The sequence below is a fragment of the Cannabis sativa genome, chromosome 1 (genome assembly GCF_029168945.1).
Source record: "Cannabis sativa cultivar Pink pepper isolate KNU-18-1 chromosome 1, ASM2916894v1, whole genome shotgun sequence".
Lineage (NCBI taxonomy): Eukaryota > Viridiplantae > Streptophyta > Magnoliopsida > Rosales > Cannabaceae > Cannabis > Cannabis sativa.
Window position 1 is genome coordinate 30,077,963 of NC_083601.1, and position 27,871 is coordinate 30,105,833.

A 27,871-nucleotide genomic window follows, 5' to 3' on the forward strand; every position below is an offset into this window, starting at 1 on the left:
GATCGACAGATTTCGAAAAATCATCAAAAAATATTTTTAATAATTTTTTAACTACATAATTATCATTAAAATAATAATAATTATTAAATGGAGTCAAAAAATTATTTAAAAATCATAGGAAAATCAGAAATTAAATTCTGAGCACGCTGGAAAAAAGAAACGTCAAAAAACGACGATTGAAACGGCTGCACGCGCCCCACGCGCCACTGCCGCGAGTGGGCTTCGCGGGCTGGAAGCTTCTTCAACCTCCAGCCGGATCCTGATGCGGGTCACGCGACCCGGTTCATGCGCAGGCGGGTCGGAGCAGTTTTCCGGCCAAAAAACGCGACAAAAACAACGGGAAAGCTAGGGGTTTTGATTGGGAATCGATTTCTCATCAACATATGGTATTAATTTCGGGTATAAATGACTATAAGGGTGTCGATCGGATTGTGTTCAATCCGAAAACTAAGAACAAAAAAAACTTGATTTTGATTTTTTTGTTGCAGCCGAATTCAAATTAAATGATGTAGAAACATTGTAAATTAGTTGGTAATGAGATTTGCACCATCAATTTTATTGTATAAACAATAGAATCAAAAAACCTAAATTTAATTTGATAAAGAAAAAAAAATAGATATATATATATATAAACCCTAAAACTTTAAACTTAAAATTCTCATAATATACATAATAATTTCATGCATATAATATATCAATCAAAAGAAAATTTAAAGATCAATAAAACTTCTAAAGTTTTAAGATTTATAAATAAAAAATTGAACATAAAATAATAACGAAATTGATATATAATTTTGGATGATTAACATATAAAAATTAATTATACTAATTATAGGTTCTAAATCATATACAATAGGCAATCTGATACCACATGTTAGATAAATTAACAATTAACCCAAGATCTATTTGTATATAACATAGAACACAATAATAAGATATAATAATTAGGTATGTGTACCTGATTGATCCATAGCAATTATCTCTGTTTGATCCACAGCAGTTACTCTAATTTGATAGTGCAATACTATCAACTAAGTCTTCCTCCCTAGATCTCTAAATCAGAAGCAGTTTATTTATCTGATTATCAAAAGGTATACAATTGTGATGAGACAATATGTATTTATAGAGTTAGGGAGGGGACTTAGCTACAAAACCCTAGTTGGGCTGGGCCTGCTCATCAAAGGCTTCAGTCAACTAGAAAAGCCCACACTTCTGCTTCACCTAGACTTTACTCACAGATGCTAAGCCCATTAACAATTGATCACCAATAACATGGGCTAACACAGCAAAGAACTATCCAATCAACCCAAGTTTTAATAAAACCAATAAAATTTAATGTAAGCCCAAATAAAAGTCTAACATTCTTCTCATCTAGTTTGGTTACAATTATTGAAACTTATCGAGGTATGAATCTTATACATATAGCATTGAATGAGCCCATTTGATGAGTGAAGCTACATTGTTTTCTTTTTCTATTCAACTTATGATACTATTCTAAATATAGATCTTAACATATTTTTAGTTAATAATTAATGAGATTATGACTGGTTCACAAAAATAATATACTGAATAGTGTTTTAAAAAAGGTAATATAATATCAATATTATTCTAACGGTATTTTCCGCATATGCGTTTCATCAAACTCTTCTTCTTTTTTAAATTGTTTGTATTTAATTAGAGAAAGGCATTAAAAAACTCAAACTATCATAATTGGCAAATGATAGTATAACTTCTCATAATTGGTAGGAATAAAAGTCAAAATATGGAGACATGTAAAGTCAAGCATCACATCAAGTGTGTGTTAGACAATGTTTTGAGTAAATTGGCAAGAAAATAAGTTAGAGATTAATCCATTCTAACTACTCACAAAACTCTTTCTAGACTTCATAACAACTTCAATTTATTATGTTTTTGTCTAGATAAATTATGGACTAGGGGCATCACCAAACCTATATAAACTACTACTTAAGTAGGAAAATAAAAAAGAAACAGCCTTCAAAACTTCATCAATTATTCAAATTATTTAATAGCGTGCAACATCATTAAATTGATTAATTGAATGTACTAATAAGTAGGAAAAATTGAAGATGAATTATAGGAGATATGCTCCATAAGATTCTCTCTTTGAAATATATGATTTTCTTCACATATATTTTAGAATTTGGATAGATTTGTTCTTTTTTTTTTTTTTGATATTATGGGAAGAGGTATACATTATGACATATTGTAGTAGTTTGATTTTTTTTGAGTATAGCTATTTTACAATCAATTTATAGCTTGTAGTTTAAAGGTTTCGAGTTCGAACCTATGACCTCTTTTTTTTCATCCTTCTCTCATCACTAAACTAGCCTTAGTGGCTTAATGTTTGGCTCTTTGCCTCTTTAATTAAGATTTCTCATTAAAAAAAAAAATCCTTTTGAGTTTTCATTACATGCTCTTTATACTTGATTTTCCTTTCCGTGTATAATTTTTGTTGGTTCTTTTTTTTTTTCTTTTCTCTTTTGTATAAACTAAATAATTTTTTGTTTCACTTTCACAGTCACTATTTCTTACACAAAAAGCTCAAAGAAAATTCTGTCCAATGCGTTTGGAAGTTGGAAGTTTTGACTGAGGTGTTTTACTATTTTGATTGGCCTTTCTAAAAAAAATAACATGTACACTCAGATGCGTATATATGACGTGGCATATTCTGATTGGATGTTTATACTTGCACACAGTAAAAACAAATTAGCAAAGAAACAAAAATCCCTTGGTGGTGGCGGGAAGTATAGAGTGGCAAAAAAGAGGTGACTGAAAACTGAAACGAGTGGAAGCTATCACTGTGAAATGGGATCGGAGGCGGCTCTGCCCAAGTGGGCTTCGGAGCCTTGCATTATGGGCATCGATGAAGCGGGACGAGGCCCAGTTCTCGGTCTTCCTCTTCTTCTTCTTCCTTCGTTTCTATCAAGATCTTTCCTTTGATTTCTGATTTTTGTCTTTTGGAATCTTTTTTGCTATATTACAGGACCCATGGTGTACGGATGCTTGTACTGTGCTCGTTCCTACCAGAAGACGCTCTCCACTTTGGAGTTTGCAGGTTTGGATTCCAACTTCTAAGTTTATCTTAAAATTAATATGAGGGTTATGTTTTGTGGTGCTTACTTTTGGAATTTGATGGGTCTTTAATGCCTGTTTTCCTAGATTATGCTAATGAACTTGAACAATAAATTTTATATTTTAACATTTCTGAAATACTAGTCTGAGATGAAAGTTGTTAGCTTTCTCAGTATATAGCTATTTGGAGTGTGTTTCAAAGTAATGAAAGAGAAACATGTGTGAATTTGAGATTATTAATGCTTTCTCAAACTGGTTCCTTTGCAAAATAGACCCCTTCGAATGTGACTTCCTACATTTTTAAACAATTTACAAAATAGTTGCTATTGTCAACCAAACTCAACGATACAAAAAGATTATATTTTGCAACAAATTTTGAAAATATTGTTGGGGGGGGGGGGGGGGGGGGGGGTTGTTATTTTGTGTATTTGAGTGGTTCTTGTGTATGTTTTTAAATTTAAATACATCAGGATGTGGATGTTGAACTTCGAACGACTTCTTGAATGTTAATTGTAATTATAATTGGTACTCTCACAAGTTCTGAATAGTGCTAAAATTTGAAGAACTGTTCTTTGTTGGATTTGTGTCGCTGCTTATCCATTCAAATGGTTCTGAAGAAATGCATAGTTTTCTTCAATTTTATGGTTCTAACTTGTCTTCCTTTGCTGTAGATTCCAAGACCTTAAAAGAAGAGAAGAGAGAGGAGTTGTTTGAAAACTTAAAGGCTGATGAATCAATAGGATGGGACGTGGACATTATAGATCCAAGGGAGCTTTCGGCTAAAATGCTAAAGAAGTTAGTTTGAATCATATGTTTATGTTTTGTCAGTAGCTGTTTTACACTATTTATCTAATTTCTCTTATGCTTTCTTGTCAACAGAGATAAGATTAACTTGAATGAAATTTCACATGAATCTGCCATTGGCCTTATCACAAAGGCACTAAATAAGGGAGTCCTTCTAACTGAGGTAGAAGTCTTTCCTACATTATAGTTAATACATTTGAACGTATGCTGAAGAATAATCATGAGGGTTTAAAAGAAGAGCCTTTGTGTGAAAACTGGAAAAAGAACTTTGTTACTTAGGGATGTTGGGAAAGTACACATGTCTCGAAGAATAGACATAAGGATTTATGCATTTTCTTGAGGAGTCATATTATTGCATATTTTGAAGCTACCATCAACAAACAGAATGAAAAAGCTTGTTCTGTATTTATCATAAGAAAAGTCCAATGTCATTAACCTTTTTAGTTCACCTTAGTTTTGCCTAAAAAAATTTGTTTTGTACAAGTAATAATAGATTATTGGTGTATGGGAGTCGACTTAAATAAACATTTAAAAATAGCTAAATAACTAGTTTTTGATTTGGACCTGTAGTAAAAGTCCCATGTTTAGAATTATGAATGAATTAGTGTGAAACTCCCAACAAATTTAAAAAATAAATAATTCATTTTCTTGGTCAAATTGAAGTTTTTGGTGATGTAATGAAGGGTGGCAGAATTTTACAAGCAAGTTTGTTTCAGGTGTTTTTGGACACTGTTGGTGATGCTGAGAAGTACAGAGTGAAATTGTCAGAAAGATTTCCTGCTATCAAATTTGTCGTTGCAAAGAAGGCTGACAGTCTTTATCCTGTTGTTAGTGGAGCAAGTATAGTAGCGAAAGTAATTAGCCACCCTTTTCTTTAGTGTTTTCCTCTAAATTCTTAAGGGACTGTGTTAATTCCTTTTGTGCTTGCTCATCCAGGTTACAAGAGATCGGTCTGTGAAAGAATGGGTGCTTGATGAAACAGCTGAAAACATTGACAGAAACTTTGGTTCTGGATACCCTGGAGGTAAAAGGCTCTAGACCTTCTTAGATGCTGTATTTTGGAAGCTTGACTATAGTGTGAGGCACCCGGTAATGCTTTTGTCTTTACAGATCCTGGAACAAAGGCCTGGTTGAAACATAACAAGCACCCTGTATTTGGATTCCCAACATTGGTTCGTTTCAGTTGGGGTACCTGCACTCCTTTCATCAAAGAATGTGTTGAAGTCTTGTGGTTAGTCCTTATTTGCAAGCACATGTAATGTATTTATTGTTATGGCCATTTGGAGTCTAAATGTGTGTTGCTTGTGCTTTGATCTAGTCTGTTCATACTGCTATATCAACTGAACTTGTTGAAGCTATGTTCTTGTAGAAAACTAATTACTCGGTTCTTACTAGAAACTCAGGGAAATAGAGACTGCAAATTTAGGCTATGTTTTCACTTTGTCAAAGCTAATAATTAAGAAATGCAGTTGTAGATCATCGATTCCCCTAAGCCTCAATAAGTATGCATGAAGGTGGAAATTCACTGAGCTTCACCTTTAACCCTTCTGATGAAAACAGATCTGGGATCTTACATTCAGATGCTGATATGATATCATTAGTTAGAGGTGTTGTTTACCCTTGTTGTTGCGAACTTCATTTAGATCACTTGGTCATATTTATTTATGTATACAATTTGTATGATTCTGTCACAGGGAGTCTGATGAGATGGATGAAGATAGCAGCTGCGGGAAGCAGCAACAAAAGCTAAGCAAATATGGTGTCACAACATCCAAGAGAAAGAGTGAAGAGACTGAATCAAGTGGTAAAGGGCGCTGCAAATTCTTCCAGGCTCGTAAACTGGAGCAACTCACAAATTTTTAAGAGAACAAGAACTCAGTTTTTTCTTGTCTTCTTATCCATTTTTTTGAACAAGTATTCTTATTTACTTAGTCAACATTTTCACAAACCAAGTTTTAAGCAGTTTGCTTGAGTTCGCTGCTTCTCAAAGGTTGTAGAATTTAGCAGAAGAGCCAGAAGAACATGATATTTATAATAGTTTACAGTGATATATATTTACCCTTGTCTTACTACAATTCTTTGGTATTTACATTCTTGATATAGAAAATCCAATAAGAGGAAAACCTTCATGGAGTACTAATTTGATGATAAATTTATTTTAAAAGGTTTTAGCACAAATGTCCCCCAAGTCTTATCATGTTTGGCAGTATAGTCTCTACGAAAAAAAAAATTGGCAATCAAGTCTTGAGTATATGCAGTAACGATTTTAAATTTGTTGGAAAAATTCTTAACTGTTGAATGAAATTTTTAAAAATTAATACAATATAATGTCAACAATTTTCATTTTCAGAATTTGAAAATATTTCCATTTTGAAATTTTCTATTGGATATTCTATAAATAATATACGATAAGGAATTATAAAAATAATTCAAGTACAAATGTACAATATTTAGAAAGATATCAAAATTATTACAGAATAACTAGGACTTAGTTGCTGAAGTTTTTAGTACTCAAAAACTTGATTGCCAAAAATAATATTCTCAGAAACTGAATTGCCAGACTACGGATATATCAGGGACTATTTGTGCTAAAATATCCTTAAGATGTTTTATGGCTATAAAACTTGGTTGTACACTCTGCCCCACCACACATATACAAGTACTTTCCATAATTGTGTGCAGTGTGTACCTCTTCATGATAGAGAAGTTTCTGCTCTAATGCTTCAACTACCACATTATCATTCTGGGCCTCTGCTGAATTCTTGGAATTTTAATTATGTGTTACCAGGTCCTGACTTATTTGTCTCACTTCATAGATCCATATATGTTATCATGTTGTAGAGTAGTTATATGTAATCTATAAAAATGCAGACAAGCTTTCTGCAATTGCACAGTAAGAAAGCTAATTTAAGCACTATCATATGCATTAGTTGATGGTTCCATGTACAACTTGTTTTTAGAAACGGATCATCCTCAGTATGTACAAGGCAGAATGATAATTTAAGTATATTATCATATGCATTGGGGTCAACATAACAAATAATCCAGGCTGTATGACAGGAAAGCTAACTACATATTGCTAGCAGAAAAGAAAACAATCACATTACTGTTTTATATACCAGAGAAAGAACACTCAGTCACTGAGGCTTTCAATTAGTGTTCAATCCACATCTGAACACCCCATATAATTGTAGGAGAGAAGCCATTGTTGCAACAATAAGGGTGTGAACTTGTATTCGGTTGCTGTTGGCTGCTCCCCGGTGATAAGGATGGCGGTTGTTTGCAGCGCCAGCTGCATACACGGGAATGTAATTTCCTCCTCCTTGAGTGGATGTTCCTCTCCCACCATTTTCCCCTGGGTTAGTTGGTCTGGCACCTGTGCTGCTGCCACCGGCGCCAGTACTTGCACGTCTAATTCCATGAGCAATCTTGTTGATGTGTTCTATAGCAATTTTACTAGTGTCATTCTTACTGTCTGTACCCTTGATGTTATGTTCATATGTATTTATCCCTCTTGAGTTTTTGTCCTGCAAAAAACCTTATGGGGGATATAACTTTAAGTACTTGCAATATAGCAATATAGCGATGCAGTTACTACTTCTGAGAAATTTATGTTCTTGATCAAACTATGACACAAAACATCCAACTTGTAAGGGCACTTTTTTCAATCTTAGTTCTGACCTTAGAATTAGACTTAAGTGGGAAAACATATTCCAAGTTTCCCTTTTCTGATAATTGAAAGTATTCCATGCTTTCTTGCCTTAAAAATAATTCTTAATCAACACATGTATACACCAATACCAGTCATGCTTAAGGAATTTTAATAATTGCAAAAACAGATAATAATAATAGGCACTCTGTTGAAATAAAGAACCTTTACACATGGAAAAAAAAGCTAGCTAGTTACAATTATAGCATAATTTTAGAGATTCAGCATTTGGAGCTGGGACCCTACTGCTATTTTTTTGAAGCAGTATTCAGGAAAGTGGCAGACAATAAGATTAGACTACTATTATATTCATCTTTTGCTTTCTATCTTCACTGTATGGACATTTTCTTTTCCACATTAAGACAAAATAAACAACTGGTAGGATTATCCCATGAAGACAAACCATACAGTTTATGTACCTAAGAGAAAGTGTATGATCTAGAGTCCATTAACTTCCCAAAAAAAAAAAAAAACTTGTGGGTGAAAGTAAAAAGTAGTACCATAAATTTTCAACTACCATCTTCAATTTTGGCCTCAGAAAAATGAACAGTAGTGAAAGGTATTGTTTTTCTAGATGTTGAAATTAAGTATAATTAAAAGCAAGGGTATAGCCATGCTTCTTGAATTTCCAAAGTGATATTTGGATATTGGATTACAATAAAAGTATAAAAATTAGCTATATATATTTTTTAATTTGGCATGTTCTGTAAGGGTTAAACATGTCTCAATCAATACACAATTTCAAATACTAAACTATTATGTAAATTTCAAAATTCATAACTAAAACAACAACAATAATAAAAAAAAACCCTCTGTTTTTCTCAATATATGTTTCCAGGTAGCTAGAAGTAGTAGTTCATATTATGAGCTTCTTGTTTGTTGTGGTATATATATTAGAGGGTTTTTCACTACTCTGGTATATATAAACTATCCTAAATAAGAAAATTAAACATACATATATTTATATACCTGAAGACTTGTGTTGATGAAGAGGTGAGGAAGACAAAGCAAAAACTACTACACAAAGTTGGGGGACAAAGATGAAGAGTAGTACTCCTATTCCTTTACTTCCCATTATCTCAGTCACTTTTCAGAGTGTTTCTTCCCCTTTTGCAGTTTCACTTCAAAACTATATTCCTTTGTTCAACCCTGGTATGTAACCTACCTTCATGTGTTTGTATGGATATATATGTATGATTATTTCCTATAATTAAATGGGTTGGAGAATAAAAAGTACACGGGATTTAAAGTGAACAACATATGAGTTGTCCTTATCTTAACAAATCAAATGGGTCAAATTAATGAAGCTGAATTTATATTTGGACTAGAGAAAGAGAGGCATCTATCTCTGATTGAGCACTCATTTCTTCACTTTTTTTTTTTTTTTTTTTTTTTTATAAAATAGATTATTAAAACTTTATTTCTCTATTTTACTTTTTTTTTTAAAAATAATTAACTAAAAATTTACTTTTTTTTTTCTTCAAATTTTAATATATTTTATTTATTTTAAACATACGAGTGATTCTACAATAAATTTTCTTAAAAGAGATATACTGATGCACTGCCTACTTGTTTCGGCATCTAGAAAAATTTTGTAGTCTAATTTTTTTTTTTCATATTTATGTACGTTATAGCTATTTAAGATATCCTTCAAAATTTTGAGAAATTCAGAATAATTTACAATATAAAAAACGATGTTCAAACAGTCTATTTTACACGCGTATAAAATAAAATAGTCACGCGTGCAACACACTGTTTGAACGTAATTTTCGGTTTGTTAAACTTTTCCGAATTTTTTAAAATTTTGCAGGATGTCTTAAAAAACTATAATTTACATAATCATGAGAAAAAATTTGCCTAAAAAATTATTTTGGATACTAAAACAGATAGAGATGTATCGGTGTATCCCATTTAAAGGGGTGCATTATAGAATTTTACTATAATATTAATATTTACACATATCTTCATATAAAAAATAAAATTAAAATTTAAAACAATTAATAAAATATATTTAAAACAATAAACAATATAAATAATATTTTCTTAAAAAAAATAACAAGTTAATTTTTAAAATATTTTAAAGGTTTTCTATTTGAAAGTCTTCTTTCACTTGGTTAATGTAATTAATGTAACTAAGCCTTTAAGGGCTCGTTTGGAACGCCGTATTAAGTTGTATTGTATTGTATTATATTAAATTGTATTTTATGTAATATTTTTTATGTAAAACTATATGTGGTATTAATTTTTATGGACACCTAAATATATAATATTATATAAAAATATGATATATATAATCCAATTTAATATAATACAATACAATACAATATGACCTAATATGACATTCCAAACGAGACCTAAAATAATGGTTGGCCCGAAAAAATTATACAATAGACTAAATGTACCCCACCAAAATTATGTATTATGTTCCATGGTGGACCCGAAAAAAATAAAAATTCCCTTACAATTTTGTACCTCTTTTGTTTTATTTTTTATTTTTTTGATAACAAATTTTGTGCCTCTCTTTAATACTTTGATTCCATAGTTGTCACTTGTTGATACGTATTATTCCTCAAACAGATAAATGAGTGAAAGAGACATATTTCGGTCATGCATGCAATGCAAGAGTGTACATGTTAGTAGTACAAGTGTTGAAGTCTCCTACATTTTTTTTATTATTTAAAAAGAAAATATATAGGTTATTACGTAAGGGAAATTTGATTTTTTATGCTTACATTTGGTTAAAATTTTTTTTTCTAAACAAATAATAATTAATATTTGTAAAATATGACAATTTTTATGATATCCCTAAAATACCCCCATTTACATCACCCCATTAACACCATCGGACCACCCATCGGGCTACCCATCGGACCATCCATTGGGCCATCCCATCGGGCCACCATCGGACCACCCATCGGGCCACCCATCGGACCCATCGGACCACCCATCGGACTACCATCGGACCAAATCTGCTACCAATTTTTTTTTTATGTTTTTGTACATACAAAAGTAGCATCAGGTGACCATCGGACCACCATCGGACTTCCATCGGACCCCATCGGACTACCAATTTTTTTTTTTTTTGCACTAAAAAAAAGTATGGAAAATTTGAGAGGGGTATTTTTGGATTTTAGATAAAGTGGTCATATATTTTCAATGATGATATGTATTAGTTTAGAAATAAAATATTTGGTATATGTAAGTATAGAAAATCAAATTTCCCTTACGTAATAATATACTATCTTCAAATCTAATTACTATACTTAAAGTCAACTGTAATTTTTTTTATATAAAAAAAATATAAGAAAATTCTACAATGCACTATCTTTAAATAGATATACGTTGTAGTTGTTCAAAAAGTGTGTTGCACCCGTAACTATTTTATTTTATATGCGTGTGAAATAAATTGTTTGAACACTATATTGTAAATTATTCCGAATTTCTCAAAATTTTGTAAGATATTTTAAATAACTATAACGTAAATAAAAATAAAAATGAAAAAAAAAAAATTAGATTAATTTTTTTTTCTGAATGTGAAAATAGGTGAGGGTGCATTAGTGTACTTCTTTTAAAGGGGTGTATTGTAGAATCACCCAAAACTATATATGTTCTTTTTTATAACGGAAAATATCATTTTATATGGGAAATTTGAGTTTCTATGCATTTTTTATACCCAAATTAATTATCTAAACTAATACTTATAACTCTTGAAAAAATAGGACTACTTTTACTTAAACCCCAAAATACCCCCCTCATTATTCTCAACCATTTCTCTCTCTTCCTCCTTTTTCTCCCAAATCAAACCCACCAAAACACACTGCCGATCCACCTGCCTTCCACCCAAAACCAACCATCGCACGAACTGAACGGCGAACGCCACCTCCGACCGAGACGCCGACGGAGAGCCAACCGAACCCACACCTCCACCACCTTCGACCCTCTCTGAAATCTGAAAAAAAAAAAAAAAAAAACCCACGGTCAGATGGTCGGACAGGGTCCGACCAATCGGACCCCATGGTCCGACCATCGGACTGTGGGTTTTTTTTTTTCAGATTTCAAAGAAAGGAAAAGAGAGAGAGGGGTCCGATGGTTGGACCATGGGGTCCGATGGGTCCGATTGGTCGGACCTCATCGGACCCCAAGGTCCGACCATCGGACTGTGGGTTTTTTTTTTTTTTCAGATTTCAGAGAGAGGAAGAGAGAGTGGGGCTGGGTCGGAGGTGGTGGAGGTGTGGGTTCGGTTGGCTCTCCGTCGGCGTCTCGGTCGGAGGTGGCGTTCGCCGTTCAGTTCGTGCGATGGTTGGTTTTGGGTGGAAGGCAGGTGGATCGGCAGTGTGTTTTGGTGGGTTTGATTTGAGAGAGAAAGGAGGAAGAGAGAGAAATGGTTGAGAATAATGAGGGGGTATTTTGGGGTTTAGGTAAAAGTAGTCCTATTTTTTCAAGAGTTATAAGTATTAGTTTAGATAATTAATTTGGGTATAAAAAATGCATAGAAACTCAAATTTCCCTTTTATATTTATTAAAACTTTATTTTAAAAATATCAATTTATTATAATATAAATGATATGATGTTTAATAAATTAAAACAAAAATATCAATTTTTCAAAACATTTCCAAAGTTAGTTAAAATATATATATATTATTTGACACAATGCCAATGCACATAGAAAGATATGTAATTAACATAAAAAACAAAACTACAATCAATATTTAGTTATACTAATTACCTCTTCTAACCTTGATTAGAGATTTGTATTAATAGTTTATTTATTAAGGGAGTCGTGTAAATAAAAATCATAGCTAGAGTATAGTATCGATCAACTTCAGAGATGAAATCTTCGGTCTCTAATATTGTTTTTTTGTTTTCAATATGCTTCGTTAATGTTTAAAAGGAAATGGTCTCATATGGCCTATCAAATATATTAAAAATAGAAGTACTCGGATCTAAAAAGAAAAGAAAAAAATGAAAATAGTGTATATATTATAAGAAGATTAGAGATTATGATAAGGTGATTTTTATCCTAAATATAAAGTCTATAAAATTAGATTTGGTTCTCATAAGTCAAACCGACCTTCTATGAATCTATTCTACTCCGTGAAGCATTTTTTTACACCTCAAATCGAAACTCTTCTCTCTTTTTCTTCTTCTTCTTTTTTTTTTCCGAAAGGACAACTCAAACAATAATTAACTCATTCATTCACTCACAAAAAACTATTTGGTGGAATCAAAATATTTTTGAGCAAAATATTTTCATAATTAATTTCTCATGTGAATAAATTAATTAGAGATGATCTTAAAGCGAATGTTGATTTGATTTTCTATGCTTAGAAAATCAAAAAATTTGATTTTTAAACCAATAATTAAAACCCTAAAAAAACTATACCTTTTTTTTCAAAACCCCAAAAATACCCCCAAACTAAAACTATCTCTCTTTCTCTCTCTATCTAGCCGGTCCCAATAATCCCACACCCCAGGTCCGATGGTCGGACCTTGGGGTCCGATGGGTCCGACCAATCGGACCCATCGGACCCCAAGGTCCGACCATCGGACCTCTCTCTTCCCTCTCTCTCAAATCGCGAAAAAAAAAAAAAAAAAAAAAAAATTAAAGGCGGTCGGACCTTCGTCCGATGGGTCCGACCATCGGACCCATCGGACCGAAGGTCCGACCATCGGACCCTTTCTTCCTCTCTCTCCGTAATCGCGGAAAAAAAAAAAAAAAAAAAAATTTAAAGGTCCGATGGTCGGACCTTGGGGGTCCGATGGGTCCGACCATCGGACCCCCAAGGTCCGACCATCGGACCTTTGTCTTCTTCCCTCTCTCAAATCGCAGGAAAAAAAAAAAAAAAGTTTCAGAGAAAATCGCAGGAAGTGGGTGGGGGCGGTCAAGAGTGGGTGGGTGCGATCTAGGGTGGGTGGGTGCGGTCTACCGTGGGTGCGGTGGTTCACCGTGGGTGGTGGTCGATCGGCGTTTTGGGTGGAACGCCGGAGGTGGATCGGTTGGATTTGGTGCTTTCTTAGTTGGGTTTCGGGTGGGATTGCTTTGAGAGAGAAAGGAGGAAGAGAGAGAGATGGTTGAGAATAATGAGGGGGGTATTTTTGGGGTTTTGAAAAAAAAGGAATAGTTTTTTTAGGTTTTAAATTTTTGGTTTAAAAATCAAATTTTTTGATTTTCTAAGCATAGAAAATCAAATTTCCCTATGTAAATAAGTCGATAGGTGGTTATTTTGTTGATGTTGATCTTTGTAGCATTTGTTCTTTTTGACAATAAAATTTTCTCTTTTAATAAAAGAAAATGTCATTTTACTTTGCCAAAAGAAATACCATTTTAATTATCTGATTAGTGATGTGTTATTTTTGGCATTAGAAAACGGTGTTACACAGTAAGTTTTTATAGTAATTCTCTCATTAAACTATAATAAATATTTGTAAAAAATAAATAATAAGAAATATAAGAAAAATACTATAACATAGGTTCAATTTATTTCAATTTAATAATAATTATAAAAAATTATTAATTATTTGTAAGATTTTAATGTGATAACTATAATACCTTATAACAATGCTAACACACGAGACATAATAGAAAAAATCTTTAAAGTTCAAATAATTTAGTATTTTTTTAGCAAAATAATGCACTAATAAATAATACAATAAAAAATACACTGAGAATACAAATTTAAACGAATTAAGCCAACCAAAAAATTTGTTGAGGCCAATACATATATATAAAAATAAATTAAATTATGGGAGGCCACGACACCCTCCCCGGCCCTAGCTCCATCATTGATGATGGGTAGAAATAGATTAGATGAATGTTAAGAGCATATATATAAAACAAAGTCATTCTAAAGTAAGGGTACTCCTTTTAAAACTAACTTTTGTGCTATATTGGAGGAATAATTACGTTTAAAGTATGGTAGTGATGTATGATAAAAAGAAAAAGTTGATTACCACTTTTGCATAATTCACACCTAATTAATAGTAATACCACCATTCATTCTTGTAGTGGATTATCATTTTGATCATTATAAAATAAAAAAATTTAATGTTGGTTAGTATTCTTTTCGGTGTCATACTGTTATTAGTGTAATTAAGTATTATATCTCATATAACTTAAAAAATAATTTTTAAAAAATATCACTAACTAATCATAAAGTACCACTTATAAAAAATAATGAACACCAATAATGCTGCTATACATATAAGTATAACATACAAGAAATTATTTTGTTGGGAATTAAAATACTTACAATATTTAATCCAAAAATAAATAAATAATAATAATACTCACAAGTTAATGAGTTATTAATGAATTATAGGAATAGGCATCAATAATTAAGAATTATTTGAGACCTTTTATTTTCCTCTATTTATTTATTTATTTGCTTTAATTGGTCCTTACATCCTTATTCTAGAGTTGAGTTGAGACTACATATTTTTATATGATTATAATTTGTAAATTCATTTTTACTAGTTTGTACTTTTTCGATGATGTAAGAGAGCTAGATCCTAGAGGGGCCTGGAAATCAACTAAGGTATAATATTAATTACAGAGCAGCAGGTTCAATGAAAGCAGACAACAATGCGAAAATGGAACATATTTATGTATTTATTGTTACTTTTTTTATTTGTGATTTTGATATCACTCGGACTGAACAAAAAATCAAACAAATTTCAGCAAGTACATGAACAAATCTAAATCTGAATAATAAAACAGAGAGATAATTGAAACTAGAAACACACAATATTGAAGAGAACATCCTTCCTTTATTGATTACAAATCAATGATCGATACAAGACAAATTACAATCAAAACTAAGGGCAGAATTACAAAAGTCTCTCACCCTCCATTTCTCTATTTTCTTTCTCTTAATTGCTAGTTCGATCATCTCTCCCACTTAGACATGTGACACTTATATACATAGCTAGTGAGCTATAAGGGCAAATCCAATGCAAGCTACCTTTTAGCTATGGACCCTATTTTTTATTTTCTAACTATAATACTTTTAAACTAACCAATCAAAATAGATAAGAAAAAAAAAAATACCGCATCGCTGCTACTATCCAGCAGTTCTCAAATGTTTATATTTGAAAAGTCAATTTTTTTTTTCTGAGAATGAGTCCTATTTTTCTGACAGCTACATTTAGAGTTGCACTTAGACAAGCAAACTAACTTAACTAACTTCAAGTTCCAAGTCCACCTCAGCCTTATAAAAAACTCAGTGGCTGAGCTATACATAACAGTATTCTTTGTATTGTACGTTTGCTTTTGCTGCCTAGCTTATATTTGGACCAATTTCACAGGGTGCAGAAGAAGAAAATTCCTCCAGATAAATGGTCATTCTGCTTCTCCTTTTTCTTAGGTTCCACCTTTGATCACTTAAAGTTGAACACTGATGCTGCTATATAGATAAAAATCTTTATATGGATGCTATGATCACCACATGAGATGGAAGCCAAAGCCTTATTTGATGGTACGTAGCGCAATATCATATATCCATTTTAGTTTGTAATGCAAGTAACAAGCCTACAGTAATAGTTGCTGGTTAACATCACATATTTAATAGCTGATATGTTATTCACTTTGTCCAATTCCCTAAGGTTCCTCTTGTTGAATGAAATTGCAAATGCTTTAGGTCAATTTGGTTGGAGGTCATTTCCCATCCAATTTATGTAGTTCAAAGTGATCTTTTTTTACTTTTTTCTGATCCTGCTTGACCCCTACATGTAAAGAATTATTCCCAATATTAATTAATATCTAATAGATGATGTTTATGTAGAATATATTTTTGATTAGATGATGTTAATAGAAGCTATCAATTACATCCTAGAGTCAAAGTTTTGTTTTTAACTCTGGCATTGGATATATTATTTGCCAAACCGTATGTCACGTAGCACAGTCATATTTCGTTGAAAATGTATAAATACATACCTATGTGGTGATTGGTACATAAAATAAAATAAAATATAAGAAAAAATATTTGTCCGGAAAAAGGGAGTTTGGTTTGCTATTTTATGACATCTCTCGTTTACGAATGAAATTTAAATAGAATTATCCCACATCGTACAAGTTTGGCGGATGAAAGGTTTTATATACGTACGTTTTGCAAGCTTGATCGCCGGGCCTAGTAACGTGGGCCTGTGACCAAGTGGGGCATTAAAATGGTAGGGATGCACTTGGTGTGGCCGGGACCGGGGAGAGCGGGTGTGGTTGCAGATCATGTTGTAAGCCAGTTGTTACGAGGTCCTCCATTAGACCACCACCCGGGGGATGGTCGGTAGGAAGTTGTGCCTTTATTTGTAGAGCACTGTTGAGGACGAGACTGAAGGATCAAACCCACACAACGCATTGCGGTTAGTCATTACCTGGTTCCGGTTCACATCGCAAACAACCATTTTTTAATTGTGTGATCTCATGCCATTATGAATGAGACCTGTTAATACCGCAATCCATGCCTTAAACCAACACTCTACTCCTAGTACTACTAATAACCATGCTTCTTCTTCTGGACCACGAGCTTCCATGCCTTTCTTAATATAGTGAGGTTTTTCTTACTATAATATTGCAAGCTATTTTTAAAACTGCGATTTCTCTATAACCGAGTCCTTGCGGAGAGGGTAAATTTATGCCGATAACATGTTTGTTACCAAAATATTATTCTTTTTTTTAAAAAAAAAAAAACATAAATATTTATTGTAAATATGTTTTCTTTTTTGAGAAAAAAAGTCCCAAGAAAAGAAACCCCACCTTGGATGAGCAAAAGAACTCAACAACAGGACTTGTATTTATTATTTTCTTTTCTTATATAAAAATTATGCAAAGTTGTCTAAAGTATTTTCTTTTTAAGATTTTATTTTCTAGAAACCAGTGGGTACACATACAGGACTTTAACGATTTTCAATCATATGTAGCTACTCTTGCATTGGCACAGTCAATGATGGTTCCCTCATAATTTCTCTTTCAAAATTAAGTTCTATTATGAATCACTTTTGTGGATATCCATCTTGCTTATGTGATCACCTTTAGATATTTACACAAAATCACCCTAAAAAAAGGATATTTGCACAAAAGAAGTTAGTTCAAAGAAACCCTTCAAAATTTCTTCATAGTGTTATGATGCAATCCAACTACAGCCGGGTTGCTTTGTCATCTTTGTTCTTCTAATCATTTCCCTAGTGTTAGCTGCTTCTTGCCACTGATCTGCAGCCGCATAAATATTTGCTAACAACACGTAAACTGAAGGATTATCTTGTTCAGTTTCAAGAAGAATCCCAGCAACTATTCTTCCTAATTTTATATTACTGTGAGCTGCACAAGCACTGAGCAATGCCCACCATATGTTGGAATGTGCCTTAAGATGCTTACTATTGGTAATAATTTCAGCTTCGTCAAGATAGCCACCGCGACCTAGAAGATCAACAATGCAAGAAAAATGATCTACTCCAGCTAAAAGACCATAATCATTCACCATGGAGTTGAATATTCTTATACCATCATCAACTAAACCAGCATGACTGCAAGCAGAAAGAACAGCCGTGAAGGTGGCTTGATCTGGTTTGAACATGCTAGACAAGCCTTGCATTACCTCGAAGCAACGTACTGCCTCCTCTCCTTGTCCATGTTGTGCAAATGCTGATATCAGAGCATTATATGAGACTGTATCTCTTTCAATCATTGTATCAAAAACTCTCAGTGACCAATCCAAAACTCCACATTTTGCATACATTGTAATAAGTGCATTACCAAGACAAGTTTCTGGACAAAACCCAGACGTGATGATGTAGCCATGAACTTGTTTACCTTGACTTAAGGCTGAAATGGATGCACAACTACTTAGAATAATGGTCAAGGAATATACATTTGGCAAGATGTTTGTCATCAACAATTTAGAAAATTGTTCTAACCCATCCACGGGAAATCCGTTTATTAAGAACCCAGAAATCATCGTATTCCACGACACCAAGTTTTTGCACTCGGTATCTTGGAATATTCGATATGCAAGATTCACCTTCCTATGTCTGCAATATGCTGAAACTAAGGCATTTGAAACTTGAGATTTAGCTATAAGCCCATTTTTGCATATAAGGGCTTGTACCATTTCCACAATATCAACAAACTCTGATTTTGCTAGCAAACTTCCAAAAGTAAATTCATCTGGTTTTATTCCTGCCCTCTGCATTTCCAAATAGGCCAAGATACCCAATTTCCCATCATTCCCTTGAAAAAAACTAGAGATCATACTATTCCATGAGACAATGTCTTTGTTTGCTAATCTTTGAAAAACCATGTGAGCTGCATTTAAATCCCCACAACAGGAATACATGTTAATTGCAGCATTGCTCACAGCGGGATGAGCTTCAAATCCTAATTTAATAGCTTCGGCATGTAGTTGGTGAGCAATTCTAGGAACTTTACACGAACTAAAAACACTCACAAAAGTCAGCTCAGATGGCCTTAAACAAACAGAACGCATCTCTTCAAACATTACCAAAGCATCATCATCCCTTCCCACCCTTGCTAAACCATCTATCATCACATTAAAAGTAATACTATCACATACCTTATATGCATCATCATCATCAGCCTCTCCAAATACCTTGTATGCATCTAAAACAATTCCACAGTTGAAATACATTGTAAGTAGAGCATTAACAACAGAAGTTCTTCCTAGAAACCCAGTTTTAATCACTAACAAATGAACCTGTCTCCCAAAATCCAAAGTCTCTATACAACACACACTCAAAACACTTGCAAGAGAGTAATTATCATGCCTAATAGAACTCTTGTGCATTTTACTAAAGTAAAGCACAGCAATTTCACCATACCCGTTACTGGAACATCCAGTAATCAATGCATTCCAAATGGCCACATTGCAACATAGAGGCATTTTATCGAACAAGTGGCAAGCATATTCAACACAACCCAACTTAGTATAGGCTGACAAGAGCGTGGTCCAAGAATAAACATCTGGGTTCTGAACCTCGTAAAAAACCCAATTCAGAGAGTTTAGGTCTTGTGCTTTGGCGTAAAGAGAAAGCAAGGTGTTTGATACATGAGGAAAGGCTTTAAGGCCCGTTCGAATGGCGTAGGCGTGGAGCTGGTTGCCGAAAGTGATGTGGGCAAGGTTAGAAGTGGCAGTAATGAGAGTGGAGATAGTGTAGTGATCTGGTTTGGGAGATTGAGATTGAGATTGGGTAAAAAATTGGAGGGCGTCTGAGTAACGGTTTGCACGAGTGAGGTGAGCAAGCTTACGATTGAGGGTGAGGAGTGAGGAGTTGGATGACATCTGAGATTGAGTTAAACCATTTACACTAACTGAGAAGAACAAAAGGAGTTTCTTTTGGTTTGGTTTAAGGAAGAAGAGAGTTGGTCGTATAGAAAGAATAGTACCTTTTAATTTCAGGTTGAGCTAAATAGCGGGCTTCCATGACAGTGGATGAGAGCCTTTTCCTTCTTCTCGGCGCCTACAATTGCAAATCAAAATAGAAATCATAAATTTATGTAAAAAGGGAAATTTTTTAAATTGGGCAGAGATTTATATCAACCCTTGAGCGGGGAAGTTATCTCGTGAGTAATCAGTACCTTTTAATTTTATGAGAAAGAATAGGGAAAAGGCAGAGAGAATTAGCCTTTGTTTTTATTATTCTTGAATCTAAATTTTACAAAGAGGGAGAGAGCTTTATATAGCTCATGACAAAAATCAAGAACAGCTGTAACAGAATTGTACAACTGTGATACAACATTTGTAAAAGACTAAACAACCCTTAACAACCTTTAACTAACTTAATCCAAAGTTAAACTAACATAATCCCAACTAATCCTAAGAGCCCCCCTCAAGATGGAGTGTAGATGTTGATTAAGCCAATCTTAGATACAATGTTGGAGAAGTGAGTTGGTAATAGTGCTTTGGTGAAGACGTCAGCGAGGTTGTTTTGAGAAGAGACATGTAGTAGCGTGATCAAGCCTTGTTGGACCTTTTCTCGAATGAAGTGGCAGTCAATTTCCACATGCTTTGTGCGCTCATGGTAGACAGGATTTTCACTAATGTGAATGGCGGCAGTATTGTCACAATAGAGCAGTGCGGGAGTGGTAGGATTGACGCCAAAATCTTTGAGGAGAGCAACGATCCATGTGAGTTCAGATGTGGCATTAGCCATTGCTCTATATTCTGCTTCAGCAGAAGAGCGAGAAACGGTTTGTTGTTTTTTTGATTTCCATGATACTAGTGAGTTGCCAAGGAAGAGACAATAACCAGAAATTGAGCGTCTAGTGTCTTGACAATCCCCCCAATCAGCATCCGAAAAGAAGGATACTTGAACATTGGATGGAGAAAGACTTGTTTCGGCATATGCTGAAATGGTGGTTGTAGTGTTTGATGGGAAGAAGAGTCCTTGGCCTGGGGTTGATTTTAAGTACTGGAAGATTCTATGTGCAGCATGGAGATGTGGAACCCGAGGACAAGTTAAAAATTGACTTAAGTGGTTTACGGCATAGGAGATGTCGAGCCTTGTAATAGTCAAGTATATGAGTTTGCCTATGAGACTCCTATAGGCTGTAGGGTCGGGAATAGACTTTCCTTGGTCTTTACTTAATTTTAGATTTGTTTCCATGGGAGTAGACACAGGTTTGGCACCCATATAGCCTGTGTCTTTTAGTAATTGAAGTGTGAAAGGCCTTTGAGAGACTGAAATGCCTTTCTTTGTGCGACCAACTTCAAGACCAAGAAAAAAACGAATGGTGCCAAGGTCTTTAAGTTTGAACTTGTCATGGAGATAAGTTTTGAAGTGTGAGATGGCATTGTCATTGTTGCTAGCAACAACTATGTCATCTACATAGATGAGAATGGCCAAAAAAATATTGTTTGTTCTTTTAATGAACAAAGAATTGTCTGAAAGAGATTGAATGAAGCCATCCGAAATCAGAGTTTGACTAAGTTTGCTAAACCATTGTCGTGAGGCTTGTTTGAGGCCATAAATGCTTTTGTTAAGTTTGCACACAGAGTTTGGAGGTGCTTTGTATCCCGCAGGGATTTTCATGTAAACTTCTTCATGGAGATCTCCATGAAGGAATGCATTATTGATATCTAATTGATGGACATTCCAATTGTGTATGGTTGCTAGTGCCAAAAATTTTTTAAGGGTGTTAAATTTAGCGACGGGGGCATAGGTTTGGGAATAGTCAATGCCATGTCTTTGAGTGTAGCCTTTGGCTACTAGACGGGCTTTAAACCTTTCAACGACCCCACTTTCATTATATTTAACTTTATATACCCATTTGCAACCAACGGCTTTATGTCCGGGTGGTAGCTTGGTAATGACCCAAGTATTGTTGTTTTCAAGGGCGGTTGTTTCTTTGTCCATGGCAAGTAGCCAATGTCGAAATTGAGCTGCTTCAGCATAGTTTTTGGGCTCAATTTCAGAGTATGCTGCAAGTACAGCTGCTCAAAATTGAGGATTTAACTTGATGTAAGATAGAAAAGGTTCAATCGGATGTGAGGTAGAGGAAGCATGACAAACAAAGTCTTTGAGGTGTTGAGGTTTGTGCGAAATTCTACCAGTTTTGGTGGTTTTTAGGGGTGTTTGAGCAGCTGTTGGGACAGCTTTTTGATGAGAACCAGTGGTAATAGCTTCGAATGTGGAAGTACGGGTTATTGGGACTGGTATACTGCCAATTGGCATGGTATTTATGGTAGAAACTGGTGCATGATGGCTACAAGGATCGACAATTGCTTTTGTGGTGGTTTCTGGTGGTGAAACCAGTGGGTTAGAACCACATTTAGGTGGTTGAATGTTACCAGCAGGTGAGGTTATGGCTGGGTGATTTTTTGGTGTGGAAACCAGATGATCAGTGCCATGTTTGAGAGGTGTAGGCTGTATATTGACAGCAGTAGGGTCTGGTGTGACACCAGATGAATGGGAAAATTCATTTGCTGGTGTGAAATCAGAAAGTTATATTCTTTAGTTGGATTGACCTCTTGATGTATTGGTTGAAAGGTGGGAAGGACAACATTAGCAAATAAATGGTTTATTTTAGATGGGGATGTTGGTGAAACCAAAGGAAAAATAGTTTCATAGAAGACAACATCACGTGAAATATAAATTTGTTTGGTTTCAATATCCAATAGAAATAAAAATAGAGGCCCTACTCCTAGGTGTGAATTTGTGTCTCTTGGAAGGGAGAGTGGAGCCATAGGCTAAGCACCCAAAACTTCTTAAGTGATCATAGTTAGGAGGTTTATTGTTAAGAACTTGGTATGATGTTAACCCTTTAAATAATTTGGAGGGTGTTCTATTCATGAGGTATGTAGCCGTTTGGACTAGGTAAGACCAATAAACCAAGGGTAAGTTTGATTGGAATCCTAGTGCTCGGGCTATGTTGAGTATGTGTTGATGTTTCCGTTCCACAACTGAATTTTGTTGTGGTCTTTCCACACAAGAGTGGTAATGAATAATGCCCTTTGAGGCAAAAAAGGATTGTAAGTTCAATTCTTTTGCATTGTCGGAGCGAATTACTTTAATAGACAATGAGAATTGAGCACAAACCATAGTGAAAAATTGGGAATTATATGTTGAACATCCGATTTGTTCTTAAGCATATAGGTCCAAGTGAACCTTGACTTGTCATCAACTATAGTGAGGAAATATTTATAACCTTCTATAGTACTTATGTGAAAGGGACCCCAAATGTCCATGTGAACCAAGTCAAATATATTTTTAGAAAAATTATTATTGGAAATAAATGGCAATCGTTTTTGCTTTGCTAAATGACAAATGTGACAATGTAAAGAGGAATTAGGATGTGAAATATTATGTTCTTTATTGAAAAAACTTGAAATATACATCGATGGATGTCCAAGGCGATTATGCCATTGATTTACATTGTTTTTATTGAAAGGAAATGAAAAGTAGTAGCAGTAGTAGCTGCTGTAGTAGCAGCAGTGATAGAAGAAGCTACTGTTTGGTGAGTTTCTTGATGAAGCAAGAACAATTTGCCACATTTTTCAGCTGTCCCAATCACCAAATTCAGAGAAAGATCCTGAATAACACAACAATTGTTACAAAATAACACTGAGTTATGAGTAGTGAGCATGTAATCTGTTATAGAAAATAGATTAAGCTAAAATTGTGGTACAAAGAGTACATTCTGCAGTGTAATTTTTGAGTTAATTTGGACAGTACCAATGTTGTGCACAGGGAGAGACTGTCCATTTGGTAAAGACACGAATTTAGGGAATGGTATATTAGAAAAGGATGAAAAACACTTGATGTTGCAGCACATGTGGTGGGTTGCACCACTGTCCACAATCCAAGAAATTGAGTTTAGTGTTGTACGTGCCATGTTTGATGCAGCAGGGGTAGTTGCAGCCGGTTCTGCATTTGTCGTGTTGGTAAGTTGCTGGCTCAACAGGGAGATTAGTTGATGGCATTGAGAGGAGATATCAATGTGGCCAGAGTTGGTTTCGGGGTCATTCTTTTGTGTGTTTGCAGTAGCAATATTGGCCTTAGCCTTGCCTTTATCTTGCTTTCTTTTGTCCCCATAACCAGGAGGAAATCCATGTAGGAAATAACACTTGTCAACAAGATGACCGGGTTTCCCACAATTTGAGCAAGATGGTCTAGGCTTCTTGGTTCTTGGAGGATTTGTAGAACTAGATGCAGCAGCCAAAGAAATTGAATTAGAGTTTCCAAGTGTTCTTTGGCGTTCTTCTTGAACAACCATTGCAAAGACTCGGGACAGATTTGGTATAGGTTCGTTAAGCAAGATTTGAGCCCGAACCGAAGCATAGGATTCATTTAAACCAGTCAAGAATTGAAACACTTGATTTTGGTTGTAAGAATCCAAAAAAACTTACCACAAGTGCAAGTGGTTATGGGTTGAAATTCTTTCAACTCATCCCAAAGAGATTTCAATTTTGTAAAATAGGTAGAAACAGAGCTATCACCCTGCTGAAGCCGAGTGAGCTGTGTTTGTAATTGAAAAATTCGAGGGCCATTGCCTTCGTTGAATCACTCAGCAAGATCACTCCACATTTTAGTGGCTAAATCAAAGTACATTATACTTTGTGCAATCTCAGGGGAAACAGAATTAACTAACCAAGACATAACCATATTATTGCACCTTAACCAAGAGTTTAGATTGGAGTTACCAAGTTCGGGACGAGGGATAGATCCGTTGATGAACGCGATCTTGTTCTTGGCCAGCAATGCCATTGTGATGCCTCGTTTCCACGGTTGATAGTTGGTTCCGTTGAGGACGATGGTCACAAGAACCAAGCCAGGGTGGTCGCCGGTGCTAAGGTAGAACGGGTTGGAATGATCATCAGCTACCGATCGAGATTGAAGATTCTGATTGGAGTTGTCTGCAGCAATGGTGGAGTTGTCAAGAAACCCTTGTTCTGCATTCTGAGATGGGACTCGAACAGGAGGAACTCGACGAGGAATTGCTGAGGAAGGAGGAGCAGGCATGGAGTCGGAATTGACTTCTACTGTGTTGTTGTCGATCGTTGATGGTGCAGAGCCATCTTGGGATCGCGTGGTTGGCCGAGCCATGGAAGCTATAGGCCTTTGTTCTTCTGATACCATATGAGAAAGAATAGGGAAAAGGCAGAGAGAATTAGCCTTTGTTTTTATTATTCTTGAATCTAAATTTTACAAAGAGGGAGAGAGCTTTATATAGCTCATGACAAAAATCAAAAACAGCTTAACAGAATTGTACAGCTGTGATACAACCTTTGTAAAAGACTAAACAACCCTTAACAACCTTTAACTAACTTAATCCAAAATTTAACTAACATAATCCCAACTAATCCTAAGAAATTTCAAGGATATTGAGATTTTGGGAAGAAGTCCCAGATTTATATCAATCTTGAGTGAAGAAGTTGTGTTATGTGAAAAGGGAGAATAAAGAAAGATAATAAACTATTGTATTCTTGGGAACCCACATCGACTAAACATAGTTTTTTAAACTGGGCAGACATTTATATAAGCTCTTACCAGTAAGTAATCACTACCTCTTAATTTAAACAATATTGAAATTTAACTAATTTATGTGAAAAAGGAGAATGACAAAAGATATTAAACTATAAGTCCCACATTAGGGAAAGTATTTTTTAAATGTTTATGTGCATTATTTTTAGTAATTAGTTTAAAAAATAATATTAATATCAAGAAATATTACTATAATATATTTAATTAGAAAATCTAAATAATAATTTAATTCATTATTGTGACTAAATCACTCAAACATAGAATTACAAAGAAAAAGAATTCCAGGTTGATCTCCTGTCTTCTTCTCTCTAATATCAATAAAAGTATTTTTTCTCTTAATCTCAAAATAATTAAAACCTAATTTTTTTTAATTTTTGACCAAAGTACCCTTCAATCTTCTAGTGGCTGAAGTCTGCAGCATTGCATGCCACCAACTCTGAGAAGTAGAGGTGTTGGCTTCAGCCACTACAAGCTTGAAGTCTGAAGCGTCGCACGCCGCCAAACCTGGGGAGTAGAGGTGTTGGCTTAGGCATACATGCGACCTTATGAGGGTTCATGAAAAACATCATTTTACCTGGTTTACGGTTCACGTTGCAAACAACTGCTTTTTTATTTTTGTTATCTCTATATATTAGCTTGATGAATAAAAAATATAAAATTACATTAAATTATTAAAAAAAAAATTAAAAGATTTAATTAGGAAATCTAAATAACAATTTAATTCATTCTCGTGACTAAATAACACACAAACATAGAATTACATATCAAAGTAAAAATATATATAAAAAATAGTGTAGGTTCCTTTTTGTAATGGATAAATACTATTTTGGACCATGTGTTTTGTAAAATTTACCAATTGGACCCTCTTTTTTGTTAAATAACAAAATAGACCCTGTGTTTTCTAAAATTGTACAAATAAGACCCTGAACTGATTTTTTGTCAAAATAAAACTTAGTAATAATCCGATCTAGAGATGTTATGATAAAACTGGTTATATTTTCTATATCTATTCGTGTTAAAAGTTATCTTATAGTTGATTATATTAAAAAAAAAAATTATTAAAAATTGAGCTCAGGGTCCTATTTTTACTATTTTGGAAAATATGAGATCCATTTTGTCATTTAAAAAACAGATGGTCCAATTGATAACTTTCGCAAAGCACAGGATCCAAAATGGTATTTAACCTTTTGTAATTAGTATAAGAAATAATATTAATGACCATATCTATTCTTGGAGAAATAATATTAATATTATTAGTTTAACTTTGGGTAAAAAAAAATATGAATGGAGTAAATATTAGATGAATAAAAAATATAAAATAACATTAAATCATAGTAAAATTTTAAAAAATTTAATTAGGAAATCTAAATAACTTCAAGTTGATCTCCTATAGTCTTCTTCTCTCTAAAATTATCAAAAGTATTTTTGCTCTTAATAATCTCAAAATAATTAAAACCTAACTTTTCTTAATTTTTGAGAAAAATGTCCTTCAAACTTCTAGTGGTCGAAGTCTGCAGCATTGCATGACGCCAACCCTGAGGGGTAGAGGTGTTGGCTTCGGCCACTAGAAGCTTGAAGTCTGAAGCACCGCACGGCGCCAACCCTAGGAGTAGAGGTGTTGGCTTAGGCAAACATGCAACTTTCTGAGGTTTCATGAAAAGCACCATTTCACTTGGCTTACAGTCCACGTTGCAAACAATTGTTTTTTTTTTTTTTTAATTTGTTATCTTCATATATTAGTTTGATGAATAAAAAAATATAAAATTGCATTAAATTATAATAAAATTTTAAAAGATTTAATTTGAAAATCTAAATAACAAATTAAATCATTTTCGTGACTAAATCACATACAAACATAGAATTACACATCAAAGTAAAAAGATATAAAAAATAGTGTAGGTTCCTTTTTGTAATTAGGTAATTAGTATAAGAATGATATTAATATCAAAGAGAAATATTACTATAATATTAATAATATATATTTGTTTTGGAATTAAGAGAAACATCACTAAATAATGTTAATGTTAGTAGTTTAACTTTGGATAAAAATAAATAAATATTAGATAAATAAAAAATATAAACTAGCATTAAATCATAATAAAACTTTAAGAGATTTAATTAGGAAAAATCTAAATAACAATTTAGTTCATTCTTGTGACTAAATCACTCACAACATAGAATAACACATCAAAATAAAATATAAAGATGAAGAAAAAAAACTCCAGGTTGATCTCCTAGGTCTTCTTCTCTCTAATATTTTCAAAAGTATTTTTGCT

At 33.8% G+C, this 27,871-nt stretch overlaps 3 protein-coding genes across 3 annotated transcripts; 1 reads left to right on the plus strand and 2 right to left on the minus strand.

Moving 5' to 3' along the window:
* The first annotated feature begins 2,699 nt into the window (after window positions 1-2,699).
* Window positions 2,700-5,972, plus strand: LOC115705767 (ribonuclease H2 subunit A). The gene is made up of 8 exons (XM_030633204.2): window positions 2,700-2,911; window positions 3,005-3,076; window positions 3,765-3,888; window positions 3,973-4,060; window positions 4,614-4,751; window positions 4,834-4,921; window positions 5,008-5,128; window positions 5,592-5,972. Exons 1-8 carry the CDS (start codon window positions 2,827-2,829, stop codon window positions 5,758-5,760), a joined length of 885 nt encoding a protein of 294 aa, XP_030489064.1. The 5' UTR covers window positions 2,700-2,826; the 3' UTR covers window positions 5,761-5,972.
* Window positions 5,973-6,800: 828 nt separating this feature from the next.
* LOC115705794 (uncharacterized) lies at window positions 6,801-8,885 on the minus strand. Its single transcript, XM_030633238.2, has 2 exons — window positions 8,576-8,885; window positions 6,801-7,435 (listed from the first exon to the last, which is right to left on the minus strand). Exons 1-2 carry the CDS (start codon window positions 8,679-8,681, stop codon window positions 7,047-7,049), a joined length of 495 nt encoding a protein of 164 aa, XP_030489098.2. The 5' UTR covers window positions 8,682-8,885; the 3' UTR covers window positions 6,801-7,046.
* An 8,545-nt stretch (window positions 8,886-17,430) lies between these two features.
* LOC115705735 (pentatricopeptide repeat-containing protein At3g49740) lies at window positions 17,431-20,620 on the minus strand. Its single transcript, XM_030633153.2, has 2 exons — window positions 20,191-20,620; window positions 17,431-20,072 (listed from the first exon to the last, which is right to left on the minus strand). The coding sequence occupies exon 2, from the start codon at window positions 19,892-19,894 to the stop codon at window positions 17,720-17,722; it is 2,175 nt and encodes a 724-aa protein (XP_030489013.2). The 5' UTR covers window positions 19,895-20,072; window positions 20,191-20,620; the 3' UTR covers window positions 17,431-17,719.
* Window positions 20,621-27,871: the final 7,251 nt, after the last annotated feature.

Coding starts and splice junctions, on each gene's coding strand:
- LOC115705767 (XM_030633204.2), top strand. CDS start 2,827: ATGGGATCGGAGGCGGCTCTGCCCAAGTGGGCTTCGGAGCCTTGCATT. Junction 3,077..3,764: donor CTCCACTTTGGAGTTTGCAG/GTTTGGATTCCA, acceptor CCTTTGCTGTAG/ATTCCAAGACCTTAAAAGAA. Junction 4,061..4,613: donor AGGGAGTCCTTCTAACTGAG/GTAGAAGTCTTT, acceptor AGTTTGTTTCAG/GTGTTTTTGGACACTGTTGG.
- LOC115705794 (XM_030633238.2), bottom strand. CDS start 8,681: ATGGGAAGTAAAGGAATAGGAGTACTACTCTTCATCTTTGTCCCCCAA. Junction 7,436..8,575: donor TCATCAACACAAGTCTTCAG/GTATATAAATAT, acceptor ATCCCCCATAAG/GTTTTTTGCAGGACAAAAAC.
- LOC115705735 (XM_030633153.2), bottom strand. CDS start 19,894: ATGTCATCCAACTCCTCACTCCTCACCCTCAATCGTAAGCTTGCTCAC.